Source organism: Bubalus bubalis, chromosome 9 (assembly GCF_019923935.1).
Source record: "Bubalus bubalis isolate 160015118507 breed Murrah chromosome 9, NDDB_SH_1, whole genome shotgun sequence".
Classification (NCBI taxonomy): Eukaryota; Metazoa; Chordata; class Mammalia; order Artiodactyla; family Bovidae; genus Bubalus; species Bubalus bubalis.
This window is the reverse complement of record NC_059165.1, coordinates 107461332-107476111: the sequence shown is the minus strand read 5'-3', so window position 1 is coordinate 107476111 and position 14780 is coordinate 107461332. Positions and strand designations below refer to the sequence as shown.

At 43.3% G+C, this 14780-nt stretch overlaps 1 protein-coding gene across 12 annotated transcripts in view; it reads right to left on the bottom strand.

The window, feature by feature from the left end:
• The window catches only part of OBSCN (obscurin, cytoskeletal calmodulin and titin-interacting RhoGEF), a 231037-nt gene that overhangs the window by 157188 nt on the left and 59069 nt on the right, over nt 1–14780 (bottom strand). For 7 of the 12 annotated variants that reach the window (XM_045166786.1, XM_045166791.1, XM_045166796.1 and 4 more), the window contains 3 exons: nt 13226–13501; nt 9221–9496; nt 5007–5282 (listed from right to left, as the gene is read on the bottom strand). In XM_045166786.1, coding sequence (XP_045022721.1) covers nt 5007–5282; nt 9221–9496; nt 13226–13501 — 828 coding nt within the window. The remainder of the gene's footprint in view (nt 1–5006; nt 5283–9220; nt 9497–13225; nt 13502–14780) is intronic. The other 5 variants (XM_045166789.1, XM_045166795.1, XM_045166794.1 and 2 more) reach the window with 3 other exon arrangements.

Here is a 14780-nt window from a genome sequence, read left to right as displayed (position 1 = left end):
TAATAGCAGCAGACTTTAACACCCCCACTTACACCAATGGACAGATCATCAAAACAGAAAATTAATAAGGAAACACAAGTCTTAAATGATACATTAGATGAGATGGATCTCATTGATGTCTTCAGGACAGTCCATCCAAATGCAGAAGAATACACCTTCTTCTCAAGTGCACATGGAACATTCTCCAGGATAGACCACATCTTGGGTCACAAATCAAACCTCAGGAATTTAAGAAAATTGCAATCATATCAAGCATCTTTTATGACCACAACTGTATGACACTAGATATCAATTATAAGAAAAAACTGCAAAAAAAACACAAACACATGGAGATTAAACAATATGTTTCTAAATAATGAACAGGTTACTGAAGAAATCAAAAGGGAAATCAAAAAAATCCTAGAAATAAATAACTATGAAAACACAACAACTCAAAACCTAAGGCATGCAGCAAAAGCAGTAAGAGGGAAGTTTATAGCAAGACAATCCTACCTCAAGAAACAAGAAAAACATTGAACAGACAACCTAACTTTACACCTAAAACAACTGGAAAAAGAACAACAACAACAAAAAAAAAACCTCCCAAATCAGCAGAAGGAAAGAAATCACAAAGATCAGAGCAGAAATAAATGAAAAAGAAATGAAAGAAACAATAGTAAAAGTTAATAAAACTAAAAGCTCATTCTTTGAGGAGATAAACAAAATTGATAAACCTTTCACCAGACTCATCAAGAAAAAAGAGAGAAGAGACAAATCAACAAAATGAGAAATGAAAAAGCAGAGGTTCCAACAATGCAGAAATACAAAGGATTATGAAAGACTGCTATGAGCAATTTTATGGCAATAAAATGGATAAACTGGAAGAAATGGACAGATTCTTAGAAAAGTTAAATCTTCAAAGACTGAACCAGGAAGAAATAGAAATAATGAACAACCCAATTAGAAGCACTGAAATCAAAACGGTAATCAAAAATCTCCCAAAAAACAAAGCCCAGGACCAGATGGCTTCACAGGTGAATTCTAATCAAACACATAGAGAAGAGCTAATACCTATTCTTCTAAAACTCTTTCAAAAAATTGCAGAGGAAGGAACACTTCCAAACTCATTCTATGAGGCCACCATCACCCTGATATCAAAACCAGACAAAGAAAACTACAGGCCAATATCACTGATGAAAATAGATACAAAAATCCTCGACAAATTCTAGCAAACAGAATTCAACAACACATTAAAAAGCTCATAACCATGATCAAGCTGGGTTTATTCCAGGGATGCAAGGATTCTTCAGTACACACAAATCAATGTGATATACCATATTAACGAACTGAAAGATAAAAACCACATGATAATCTCAATAGATGCAGAAAAAGCCTTTGACAAAATCTGGCACCCATTTATGGTTAGAATTCTTCAAAAAAAGGGCATAGAAGGAACCTACCTCACCACAGTAAAGACCATATATGATAAGCCTACAGCAAACATTATTTTCAATGGTGAAAAACTAAAAGCATCCCCCTAAGATCAGGAACAAGGCAAGGGTGTCCACTTTCACCACTATTACTCAACATAGTTCTGGAAGTCCTAGCTACAGCAATCAGAGAAGAAAAAGAAATAAAAGGAATTCAAATCAGAAAAAAAGAAGTAAATCTGTCACTGTTTGCAGATGACATGATACTACACATAGAAAACCCTAAAGATACTATAAGAAAACTTCTAAAGCTAATCAGTGAATTTAGCAAAGTCGTAGGATACAAACTCAATATACAGAAATCATGCGCATTCATATATACTAATAATGAAAAATCAGAACGAGAAATTAAGGAATCAATCCCATTCACCACTGCAACAAAAATTATAAAATATCTAGGAATAAACCTACCTAAGGCGACAAAAGGACTGTATAGAGAAAATTATAAGACACTGATGAAGGAAATCAAAGACAACATAAACAGATGGGGAGATATTCCATGTTCATGGACAAAAAGAATTAGTATTGTGAAAATGACTATACTACCAAATGCAATCTACAGATTCAGTGTGATCCCTGTCATACCAATGGCATTTTTCACAGACTAGAACAAAAAATTTCACAATTCATATGGAAACACAAAAGACCCTGAACAGCCAAAACAGTCTTGAGAAAGATGAATGGAGCTGGAGGAATCAACCTTCCTGACTTCAAAGCTACAGTCATCAAGACAGTATGGTACTGGCACAAAAACAGAAATATAGACCAATGGAACAAGATAGAAAGCCCACAAATAAACCCACGCACTTATGGGTACCTTATTTTTGACAAAGGAGCAAAGAATATACAATGGTACAAAGATAGCCTCTTTCAGTAAGTAGTGCTGGGAAACTGGACAGTTACGTGTAAAAGAATGAAATTAGAACACTTTCTAACACCATACACAAAGATAAACTCAAAATGGATTAAAGACCTAAATGCAAGATCAGAAACTATAAAACTCTTAGAGGAAAGCATAGGCAGAACACTCGATGACATAAATCAAAGCAAGATCTTCTATGACCCACTTCTTGGAGTAATGGAAATAAAAACAAAAGTAAACAATGGGACCTGATTAAACTTGAAAGCTTTTGCACAGCAAAGGAAACTATGAGCAAGGTGAAAAGACACCCTTCAGAATAGGAGAAAATAACAGCAAATGAAACAACTGACAAAGGATTAATTTCCAAAATATACAAGCAGCTCATACCACTCAATGCCAGAAAAACAAACAACCCAATCAAAAAGTGGGAAAAAGACCTAAACAGACATTTCTCCAAAGGAGACATACAGATGGCTAACAAACACATGAAAAGATGCTCAACATCGCTCATTGTTAGAGAAATCAAATCAAAACTACATTAAGATATCACCTCACACCAATCAGAATGGCCATCATCAAAAAGTCTACAAACAATAAATGCTGGAAAGGGTATGGAGAAAAGGGAATGCTCTTGCACTATTGGTGGGAATGTAAATTGATATAGCCACTATGGAGGACGGTATGGAGAGTCCTTAAAAAAACTAGGAATAAAAAAAAAAATCACCATATGACCCAGCAATCCCACTCTTAGGCATATACCCTGAGGAAGCCAAAACTGAAAAAGACACATATACTCCAATATTGCAGCACCATTTACAATTGCTAGAACATGGAAGCAACCTAGATGTCCATCGACAGATGAATGGATAAAGAAGTTGTGGTACATACACACAATGGAATACTACTCAGCCACAGAAAGAAACGCATTTGAGTCAGTTCTAATGAGGTGGATGAACCTAGAGCCTATTACAGAATGAAGTACGTTAGAAAGAGAAAGATAAATATCGTACACTAACGTATATATCGGAGAAGGCAATGGCACCCCACTCCAGTACTCTTGCCTGGAGAATCCCATGGACAGAGGAGCCTGGTGGGCTGCAGTCCATGGGGTCGCTAGGAGTCGGACACGACTGAGCGACTTCACTTTCACTTCTCACTTTCATGCATTGGAGAAGGAAATGGCAACCCGCTCCAGTGTTCTTGCCTGGAGAATCCCAGGGACGGGGGAGCCTGGTGGGCTGCCGTCTATGGGGTCACACAGAGTCGGACACGACTGAAGTGACTTAGTAGCAGCAGCAACGTATATATATATGGAATCTAGAAAGATGGTACTGATGAACCTATTTGCAGGGTAACAATGGAGACACAGACATAGAGAACAGACTTATGGGCACAGGGAGAGGGGAGGAGAGGGTGAGATATATGGAGAGAGTAACACGGAAACTTACATTACCGTATGTAAAATATGTAGCCAACGGGAATTTTCTATATGTCTCAGGGAACTCAAACAGGGGCTCTCTATCAACCTAGAGGGGTGGGATGGGGCAGGAGATGGCAGGGAGGCTCAAGAGGGAGGGGACACATGTATACCTATGGCTGATCCACGTTGATGTCTGACAGAAAACAATGAAACTCTATAAAGCAATTATCTTTCAATTAAAAATTAATATTTTTTTTAAAAAGGAAAAAAAATGTGGGATTGCAGGCCATGTCTATATTGGCAGGAAGACCCTCTTCCCAGAAGAGTAACCTGATTTTTTAGACTGTCCTGTCTAAATGGACAGGAAGAGGCTTTTCCTGACCACTACAAAAATGCAACGGAGTAAAGACCGCTTTGCCAGTCAGAGGCTGCTAGGGCACTAACCCCTCGTTAGCGATGCTGACGACGCGGCAGCTGTGAGTTTTTCCTTCCCATTTCTAAACTCATCTATGTAACACCGACAGGAATACTCACATGGAACACAGAGTCTGTTGGGAGACAAAGGCAACATCATCTCTGATCTAAGAAGATCACTCATCATAGCACAAGCGACTTCTATCAATCATCCTCCGTTTCTTCCCTTTGCAAGGAAGGGACACTAAAATACGTCTATTTTTTTCCTATCTATGGCCAACTGGAGCTTCTACACCCAGGAAAAGGAAGGAAGGGGCTCCCAGAACCTCAAATTTCATAATTCAAAGTTCACTTCTGGGAGAAGGCCAACGAGGATTGTGTGGCCAATCTTTCCCTGATCCAAGATCCTTCAAACTGAAACCCCACTGGTCAACCGGGACCAGCATGAGGGGCTGGATGAGGGCGTGTGCTAGTTCTCAGAAAAGACAGATGATGGGAGGAAAGTAAGCTATCTTCAGGCCTACCTCAGCCCCCAGGCATCAGGGAAAGGCAGGGTCCCGACAGCAAGAACACGAAAAAGGTTCTGGGCAGGTGCTAAGACACTGCGACTGAGCCTCACTGCCTGGAAACAGGTGGACAGAGATGATCCCTCCTCTTTGCAAGTGCACCCTCCCTTTACATGCTCCCCCAGCCAAAATGGGGACCACGCTGGGACAGGGAAGACAGGGAGGATTGAAGAGATGGAGGATCCAGGCAAGGGCACACAAGTCTGGTGAGGCTGGAAGCGAGTCCCCTCATCACCTGCACAGAGGCTAGCTCAGCGTCCTCCTCCAGGACTGACCTGTGACGTCCAGGTGGAAGGAGACCTTCTGGCCCCCGGCCTCGCAGCTGTACTCCCCGGCGTCCGCCTTGCCCGCCTGCTGCACCACCAGCCGCCGTCCGCGGCCCGTGGCCTCCACACGCACTTTCGAGCTGGAACTCAGCTTCTTGCCGTCCTTGTACCACATCACCTCCGTCTGGGCCTGGGCCACCTCGCAGCTCAGCGTGGCACTCGCCCCCGCCACGGCCTGCACTTCACTGCGTGCCGGCTGCTCCTTGGCGAACACCACCGAGGGCTCTGGGGACAGAGGGATACACAGGGTCAGAGACCCCATCTCAGTCAGGACGGCTGCTGCTGCTGCTGCTAAATCGCTTCAGTCGTGTCCAACTCTGTGCGAACCCGTAGATGGCAGCCTACCAGGCTTCTCCGTGCTTGGGATTCTCCAGACAAGAACGCTGGAGTGGGTTGCCATTTCCTTCTCCCACGAATGAAAGTGAAAAGTGAAAGTGAAGTCTCTCAGTCGTGTCTGACTCTTCGCGATACCATGGACTGCAGCCTACCAGGCTCCTCCATCCACAGGAGTTTCCAGGCAAGAGTACTGGAGTGGGGTGCCATTGCCTTCTCCAGTCAGGACGGCAGCCCGGGGCAAAGAAGACCTGGATGGGGAGGTAGGAGGGGGCTGGGCAGCACGATGGTGGAGCTGGAGACTTCTCAGGCTCTGCACCAGCCCTGTGCCCTGCAGAGGTCTCCCTGCCTTTCTCAGCAAGTGACACAATTCACACATTCTCCCACAGGTCCCTGAGAGCAGGTCCTGGGTGGGAGGTCCTGAGAATGGACTTGTTCTCTGCTCATGACATCTGCAAGTTTCAAGGCAACGACTCCCCACCCTTTCTAGATGGTGCCCCAGTCTTCTCCATACGATTATGCGGGAACTTTTCACCCGCAGTCAGTGGAGGTGGCTGAGGCTCGCGCCCTTGCCTACTCTTAGTACTGTCAGCTGGGGGAATCTGGGGGATGCTCGCAGCTCCCCGTGGCTCTCTTGGTCACTGTCTGAGGAATGAAGAAGCGGAGCACCTTCCCCTTAGGACTGGGCTTGCCATTACTGTTTTCTTCTTCCTGGCGACACGAGTCAAATCTTTGCCCACTTGCCAATAGGAGGCGCTCTCTTTTGTTGATTCAACTCCGGCCAATTTTTACTCATTTATGTGCCAGAGAATGACAAACAGGTAAACTTTAAGGATATTCCCAACCGCATGACTCGTATATTCACTCTCTGATCCAGTCCTCTGTTAAGTCAAAGTTTTTCCTTCCAATAGTGTGACAATGTCCATTTCTTCCCTTTGAGTTTAGAGCATTTGTGTTCTACTTAAGAAATCTTTCCTTACCCTAAGTCTTTGAAGAAACCATGTTATTATCTGAGGGGTTTTTTGGTTTTATCCTTTACTCTGAGGTTTCTAACCCACCCTGAGTTGACTTCTGTGTATGGTGTGAATTGTTAGTACAATTTAAGTGTTCTGTGTGGTTCAGTGATCCTGCCACCCTTTCTTTCTACAACATTCTCCCTGGACTTTCTGAACAGACAACACAGAAACAATCGAACGGTGTTGGGTGAGGGAGGGACGGTCGTGCTGGGAAGTCATTTATGAACTGCTTCTGAACTCAGTTTTCTGTTCCTCCAATGTGGTAACCATCCCCGCACTGGGACCCCTTTGTCTTGAGAACTGCAGCCTTATGATAATTCTTGACATCACATCCTGTAAAGACTCCCACTCTGATTTTCTGCAAGAAAACAACACATTGGCTGTGCCTTACCTTCGAATCTGCCTGTTTTTCTTTCATCTGACCCAACCCCAAAAAAACTGGTTTCGATTTTGATTGTTAATAAACATCTTTGATTTTTTCCCCTTGAATTTCTATCCATCTATTTCAACCTCTGACTGCCTCTCAAGAATCCCAAATAATGTCTCACACACAGACCCTTAGCAACTTTCGTCAGGCCTGGGAATTAGAAACATGATAAAATTGTGCTAGTCTAACTCTTTCACACAAATTTAATTTTCCAAGTGGTCCCTTCCAGGACTCAGATGTAGAAATAATTTCTGCATACTGATTTTGTTACACACTTAGCTTACTCAAGAAACAGATGCAACCTAATCATTTATCTCTGGGATTGTCTGAGTTGATCATCACACCAAATCCCATCTTTAGTTTTTCAAAACTCCTTGCCAATGATTTTATTCTCCTCCTTACTGAACTCAGTGGGTAGAATGGCCTGAGTGTGCCGTCCCTCACATCAAAGATTTCCAGGTATACCATAAGTGGGATGTTGTTGTTGTTTTTGCCAGAATGCAATAACATTAAAAAGAAGATATCTTTTATACAGTCTACTAACAATTTTACGACAGAAACTGATGCTCAATTTCATCAAACGTTTTGTCTCAGTGTAAGACATGCAAGTTCATTCAACCATTTTATTCTGTACTCACGAGATGATCTTTGTGCATTTAATCCAACGTCAAGCTTTCTATCTATCAACGTTGTCAACGGTAATATAACATGCAATCCTGAACTATGACTTTCAGCACTGATCTCTACCCCTGGATACACTGCTGAATTCATTTTGTTAATGTTTAATTCATAATTTTGATACTCTCAGTAGTATGGCAAGTGGGTCTGGTATGTCATCCTCCCTTTGGCTTTACGGAGCAATTTCGGTATCAATGTTATGTTCTGTACATGAGCAGTTATGGAGGGTATCTCATTCTTCTCTCTCTAGGACCATCTCCAAGCATGGAATAACAATTTCCTGAAATGTTTATACAGTTTACCAGAGAACTACAAGGCTGACAAGCCTTTCAATATTTGTCCTATTGATTACAAGTACAAGTCCTCCAATTCTTTGAGTTTTCTCTATTATCTTTGCATGTCTGATTTTCACATATTTTACTAGGTTTTAGATTCATACATTGGAGAAGGAAATGGCAACCCACTCCAGTGTTCTTGCCTGGAGACTCCCAGGGACAGGGCTGCCATCTATGGGATTGCACAGAGTCGGACACGACTGACGCAACTTAGCAGCAGCAGCAGCAGACACATTTTACAATTTTTCAAAGGTTTTTACCTTAAAGTACTCTTCAATGTGCTTCAAAAACCACAATCTACAAAGATGCACGGTGGAGTCTGGGGTCCATACATCCTGCTGCACCGGCACGGTCTCAAACCCTTAGGGGTTGCCACCTAGGAGACAATGCGGCACGGAAGCCCACACCCCTATTCTGCATGAAGCCTTTGTTCCCAGAAGAAGAATAACCTGATTTCTTAGACTGCCCGATGTTTCGGCCATGAGAAAGAGACACTCAGTGACCACTAGGAAAATGCAAGGAAATAAACGCTGCTTTGCCAGTCAGAGGCTTGCAGGACAGTAACTTCTTAACAGTCCACACTGATGAGGTAGAAATGACTTTTCCCTCCATTCCTAAATTCTTCAATGTCATGCCAAGAGGAATACTGACCTGAAACATCCAGCCGATTTCAAAACAAAGGAAAATCATATTTTATCTAAGAAGATCACCCTAAATAGCACAGGTGAGTCTCTACCATCATCATTTCTTTCTTCCTGTCACAAGGCAGTGACAACAAAAAGCAGCCTATTTCTCGGTACCTACCAGCAACCAGACCTTCTCTACAGAGGAAAAGGAATGCAGGGCTCCCAGAAACCTCAAATTTCATCATCCCAAGTTTACTCCTAAGAGAATTCCAAGTAGGATTGTGTGGCCAATATTTTCCTTAATCCAGAATCGACCAAACTGAAACACCCCTGGCCAGCTGAGACCAGCACGAGGTTATAGATGAGGGTGAGTACTAGTTTTCAGGAAAGACATATGATGGGAGGAGACAATCATACCCCAGGCCCACCTCAGCCCCCAAACGTCAGGGAGAGCCAGGGTCCTAACAGCAGGAACAACAGGAAGGTTCTGGGCAGGTGCTAATAAGACAGTGTGACTGAGCCTCATTGGTAGGACACAGATGGACACAAAAAGGCCCTCCTCTTTCCACAAGAACCCTCCCCATGCAGCCTTCCCTGCAGCCAAAATGGGTACCAAGAGGGGACATAGATGACTGGAAGGTGTGAAGTCCTAAAGGTTACGGGCGACTCCCCAAGTCTGGTGAGGCTAGAAGCGGGTCTCCTCATCACCTGCACACAGGCTAGCTCAGCGTCCTCCTCCAGGACTGACCTGTGACGTCCAGGCGGAAGGAGACCTTCTGGCCCCCGGCCTCGCAGCTGTACTCCCCGGCGTCCGCCTTGCCCGCCTGCTGCACCACCAGCCGCCGCCCGCGGCCCGTGGCCTCCACACGCACTTTTGAGCTCGAACTCAGCTTCTTGCCGTCCTTGTACCACGTCACCTCTGTCTGGGCCTGGGCCACCTCGCAGCTCAGCGTGGCACTCGCCCCCGCCACGGCCTGCACTTCACTGCGTGCCGGCTGCTCCTTGGCGAACACCACCGAGGGTTCTGGGGACAGAGGGATACACAGAATCAGAGACCCCATCTCAGGCAGGACAGCAGCCCCGGGCAAAGAATAGGATGGGGAGTTAGTTGTGGGTGGGGTAAGAAGGAGCAACAGAACTAGAGACTTCTCAGGCTCTACACCAGCCCTGTGTTCTGCCGAGGTCACCCAAACTTTCTCAGCAGCAAGTAGCATGATTTATGAATTCTCCTCTGGGTCCATCCATGTGAGCTATTGGAGGAAGAGGTGGCCACTGGAACAGACCTGTTCCCTGCTCATGCCTGGCATGTGTTCCCCAACCCTCCCAGATGGTGTCAGTCCTTTCCATAACATTATTCTTGGAACTTTTCACCTGCAGTCCGTTTAGATGTCTGAGGCTGGCACCTTTGCCTACTTTTACCATTGCCAACTGGTGGCAATCTGGGGAGAGTGCTTACACCTCCCTGCGGCTTTCTCTGCCATTGTCTGAGGAATGAGTAAGCAAGCACCTTTTCCCCTGAGCACCGGGGTCAGCATTACTGTTTTTTCTTCCTGGTGACACTATTCAGATCTTTTACCCACTTACTAATAGGATGGGAACTGTGGGGTCATGACGGGGGCGTTCCTAGATGAAGCCCCGTCTTCCCCACAGAAATGTGCATGTTCTCATCGCAGTGACCAGGACTTGCTGAGGCTCCACTCCTGCCCACTCTCATCTTGGGCATCTGGTGGGAGTGAGTGTGCCTCCTGTGGCGTTCTTTGGCATTTTTCTCATGACACAAAGGAAAGAACCCTTGGTGATATTTTTGCTCACTGGTATTTGCTCTTCTGCATCGTCATTGTTCAAAGATTTTGCCCTCTTTTCAATAGCATCTTCTGTCATTTTGAGGACATTTTTATATATTTAAATGCAAGGCGCTGACAAGTATGTGTGTTCTAAATGTCTTCCACGTCTGTGTGGCTTGCCCTTTAGTCACCTAATACTAACTTCTGATGAATTTTCATGGTTAGTTTTAGTTAAGTATTTCAAATTTGTTTCATTATGGCTCCTGCTCCTGCTCCGTCGCTAGAACACTTGTATTCTAAGAAGTCATTCTTTATCCTACAGTAATTTACATCTCTGATTTTCCCTTCTATTCTGTGGTCTCTTCCCAACAGGAGTTGACTGTGTGTGGTATGACTTACTGGTCTAATCTCTTCTCTATGTGGTTAAATGGTTCAAGTATCATTTATGAAAACTATGTTGCCTCTATGCCTTGCACCATTCCATAATTTTTAAAAAGGAGAAGGGAAATGCGATTATTCAGGTCTGTGTCTGAAATTACTCTTCAGATGCTTTGGCCTGTGTGTCTATCTTTGCAACAAGACACTATTGTATTCATTACTATAGCTTTATAGTAGTCTTGATATTTGGTAATATCACCAAATATTTGCTCTCTTCAAGAGTGCATTGACTGTGTATATGGTCTTTGCAATTTACTTGTCAATTTTCAAAGTCCCCTCTAAACAAACTTTTTTTTGGATTTTAATTTGTATTGAACATTTTTGATTCTTCTGTAGATTTCTACCAAACTATTTAGAACTTCTTGACTGTCTCTCAAAAAAATTCCAATAATATGTAAAGTTTAAAAATAAAATAAAATTAAAAAAAAAAAAAAAATTCCAATAATCTTCCCCACCACAGAGCCTCTCAGAACCTTTTATTAGACTTATAATTAAAAAATGATTGCTTTGATGCTATTTTAACTCTTTTAAAATTTCATTTTCAACACATGTGTTGCTACTATTAGACACAGAAGTTTGTTTTCTTCCTACTAACTTTTTCCACGGTAATCATTCTTAACTATCCTATTGTCTCATAACTTATCTTTGGGTAAATCGTATTATCTGTGAATTCCACTTTTGTTTATTCACACTTTTATATTACTTTATTTTTTCCCTAACTGTGCTGTAAAATGTTGGATAAAAGCAGTAACAGTGGGTTTCCTTGTCTGGTTCTCTATCTCACAGCAAAGCTTTCAAACTTTCACTTTTTTGTGTGCAATTAGCTGGATTGCCTGCAGAGTTGTTGATCAAATTAAGAAAGAATTGTTTCATTTATAATTCATTAAGAATTTTATGGCAAAAATTGATGCAAACTTCATTAAACATTTTTTCTCTATTTATAATGCCAAATCTCATCCAATACTTTACTCTGCATGTCATGAACAGAATGTTTTGCTAAAATTTCAAGTATTTCAACAATCTTGCACTTCTGGACTATGACTTTCATCACAGTGTATCACCAGTTATCCTCTTAATATATTATTAAACTTATTCTGATCATGTTTTCTTTCAGATTTTGGCCTTGCTATCCATAATAGATTGATAATAATTTCAATCCTTACTCCTTTCGTTGTCAGATATTGGTATCAGTGTTACACTATCTACATGAAACAAATCAGAGACTGTTATCTCATTTTTCTATTCTCCAGAAAAACCTCCATGAATACAGTTTTTCTTTTTAAAGTAGCTCATATAATTTACCAGTGGAACTATAGGGATTAAATATTTCTCTATGGGAAGATTTTTCATTATGATTCCAATTACTTAAAAGGTTTTAAGACTATTTGAGTTGTCCAGTGTTTCTGTGTCACTTGGTATATAATTTTCTAAGAACTTAATTTGTCAAGCCTTTCATATTTATTGTAATGAAAAAAATTGCCATATTCTCCTAAAATATCATTTTTTAAAAATACATGTATATTGGTATAGGAGAAGTGACTATTCCTCTTCAAGTCTAAATCTATAAATCAGAGTCCAACTAGAATTCTGACATAGAATGTTCCAACAGATGACAAAGGAAATCAATATTTGCTTTGAAAAGAGAATTCCAGACCTCACATGTGCATATTTCAGGCACACATCAACCAATCCTCTGCTCTCTGTTTACTTTGAACACATATTAGAAGAAAAACAGACCTAGATGTGTGTATGTACGTGTGTGCTCAGTCCCTTCAGCCACCTCTTTGTGACACCATGGACTATAACCCGTCAAGCTGCTCTGCCCCTGGGATTCTCCAGGCAAGAACACTGGAGTGGGTTGCCATGCCCTCCTCCCGACCCAGGGATGGAACCTGCATCTCCTGCATTGCAGGCAAATTCTTTACCCACGAAGCCACCTCAGAAGCCATGTAGATACACAGATAATTTCAATTTCCAGTGCAAGGAGAAAGAGTATCCAGAACAACTGAAACTCTGGTAAATCCACAGCTCATTCCTGAGATAAAGCAAGCACAACAGTGTGGTAGAAATTCCCCCTGCACCTGGTTTAATGAAATCCAAACATCAATCCTAGTGTGAACCCACACGCATTGCTGGGTGGGGCATCTAGGAGCTGTCAGGCCAGCCAAGAGGAGCAAATTCACATACCCACAGTTGAAAGGCATCTGGTTTACAGCAGACTCCAAGTGCAAGACAGAACCAGAGGCCCAGACACCAGGGAACACCCAGACGACCCTGGGCAGATGCTGGGAACTGACAACCATGCATCACTGTGTGGAAACGCCACTCTGGGTTTACAGAATGCCTTTCTCCCTTCTGTTCACACCCTCCCATCCAGCTCCCTTTGCCCCAGCCTTGGGTATGAAAATGGGGGTGGGAGGACAGAAGACCAAAAGAGATGAAGTCTAGTGGAAAGATCATCGGGTCTGTCAGGGGTGCAAGCCCGTCCCATCAACCTCCACATGAGGCTAACTTACTACCTCCAAACTGACCTGTGACGTCCAGGTGGAAGGAGACCTTCTGGCCCCCGGCCTCGCAGCTGTACTCCCCGGTGTCCGCCTTGCCCGCCTGATGCACCACCAGCTGCCGGGTGCAGCCCTTGGCTTCCAAACGCATTTTTGAGCTCGAACTCAGCTTCTTTCCGTCTTTGTACCACGTCACCTCCGTCTGGGCCTGGGCCACCTCGCAGCTCAGCGTGGCACTGGTTCCCGCCATGGCCTGCACTTCACTGCATGCCGGCTGCTCCTTGGCAAACACCACCGAGGGCTCTGAGGACAGAGGGATACACAGGGTCAGAGACCCCATCTCAGTCAGGACAGTAGCCCTGGGCAAAGAAGACCTGGATGGGGAGCTGGGAAGCAGGGTGGTGGGAAGGAGTGATGGAACTGGAGACTTTTTCAGGTTCTGCACCAGCCCTGTGCCTTGCAGAGGAAAACTCTTTCTCAGCAGCAAGTCACACAAGACATGCATTCTCCCACAGATCCATGTCAACTGGCCTGGGAAAGGGGCTTTTGAAAAAGACATCGCCCCTGCTCATGACATCTGCAGGTTCACAATGCAAATGTCCGCCAACCTTCCGAGATAGTGCCCCAGTCTTCTGCACATGGTTATGCAAGGAACTTTTCATCTGAAATCAATGGAGATGTCTTAGGCTCAGCACCCATGCCTACTCTTACTCTCATCAACTTGTGGCAATCTGCTGGGAGTGCCTGCACCTCCCCATGGCTTTCTTTGTCATTGTCTGAGGAATGGAGAAGCTGAGCACCTTTCCTCAGGACTGGGTTCATCATTACTGTTTTCTTCTTCCCAGTAACACTATTCAAATCTTTTGCCCACTTACCCTTGGTAGACCCTCTCTTTTCTTGATTCACCTCTGGCCGCTCTTTATGGTTTAAATACCAAAGAATGACACATAGGTAAGTTTTAAGGATATTCCCAACTGTGTGACTCGCATTTTCACTTTCTGATTAAAACCTGTGATAAATCAAAGTTTTTCCTTTCAACAGGGTCACATTGTCCATCCCTTTGAGTGTAAAGTATTTCTGTTCTATTTAAGAAATCTTTTTTTACCTTAGTCTTTAAAGAAACCACACTCTCATCTGAGGGTTTTTTGGGGGTTTTACTTTTTACATTGAGGTTTCTAACCTACTACATGTTTACTTCTGTGTGTGGTGTGAACTGTTAGTACAATTTATTTTTTCCCTATGGTTCAGTGGTCCAAGCACCATTTATGAAGACAACATCCTTCCTTGACTTTTCTTACAGACAACACAGTAACAAAAGGAGGACACAGAGAGGGGGCTTGAGAGGGAATGGGGGATGAGAACCCATTTATGCAATGAACTGCTTCTGAACTCAGTCTTCTATTCCTCTGATGTGGTAACTATTCCTGCACTGGGATCCCCTTATCTTGAAAACTGCAGCCTTATGATAATTCCTGACATCAGGTCCCAGTATATGCTCCCACCATGATTTTCTTGAAGAAAACAGTGTATTGGCTGCATCTTGCCTTTGAAAAGTGAAGTCGCTCAGTCGTGTCCGACTCTT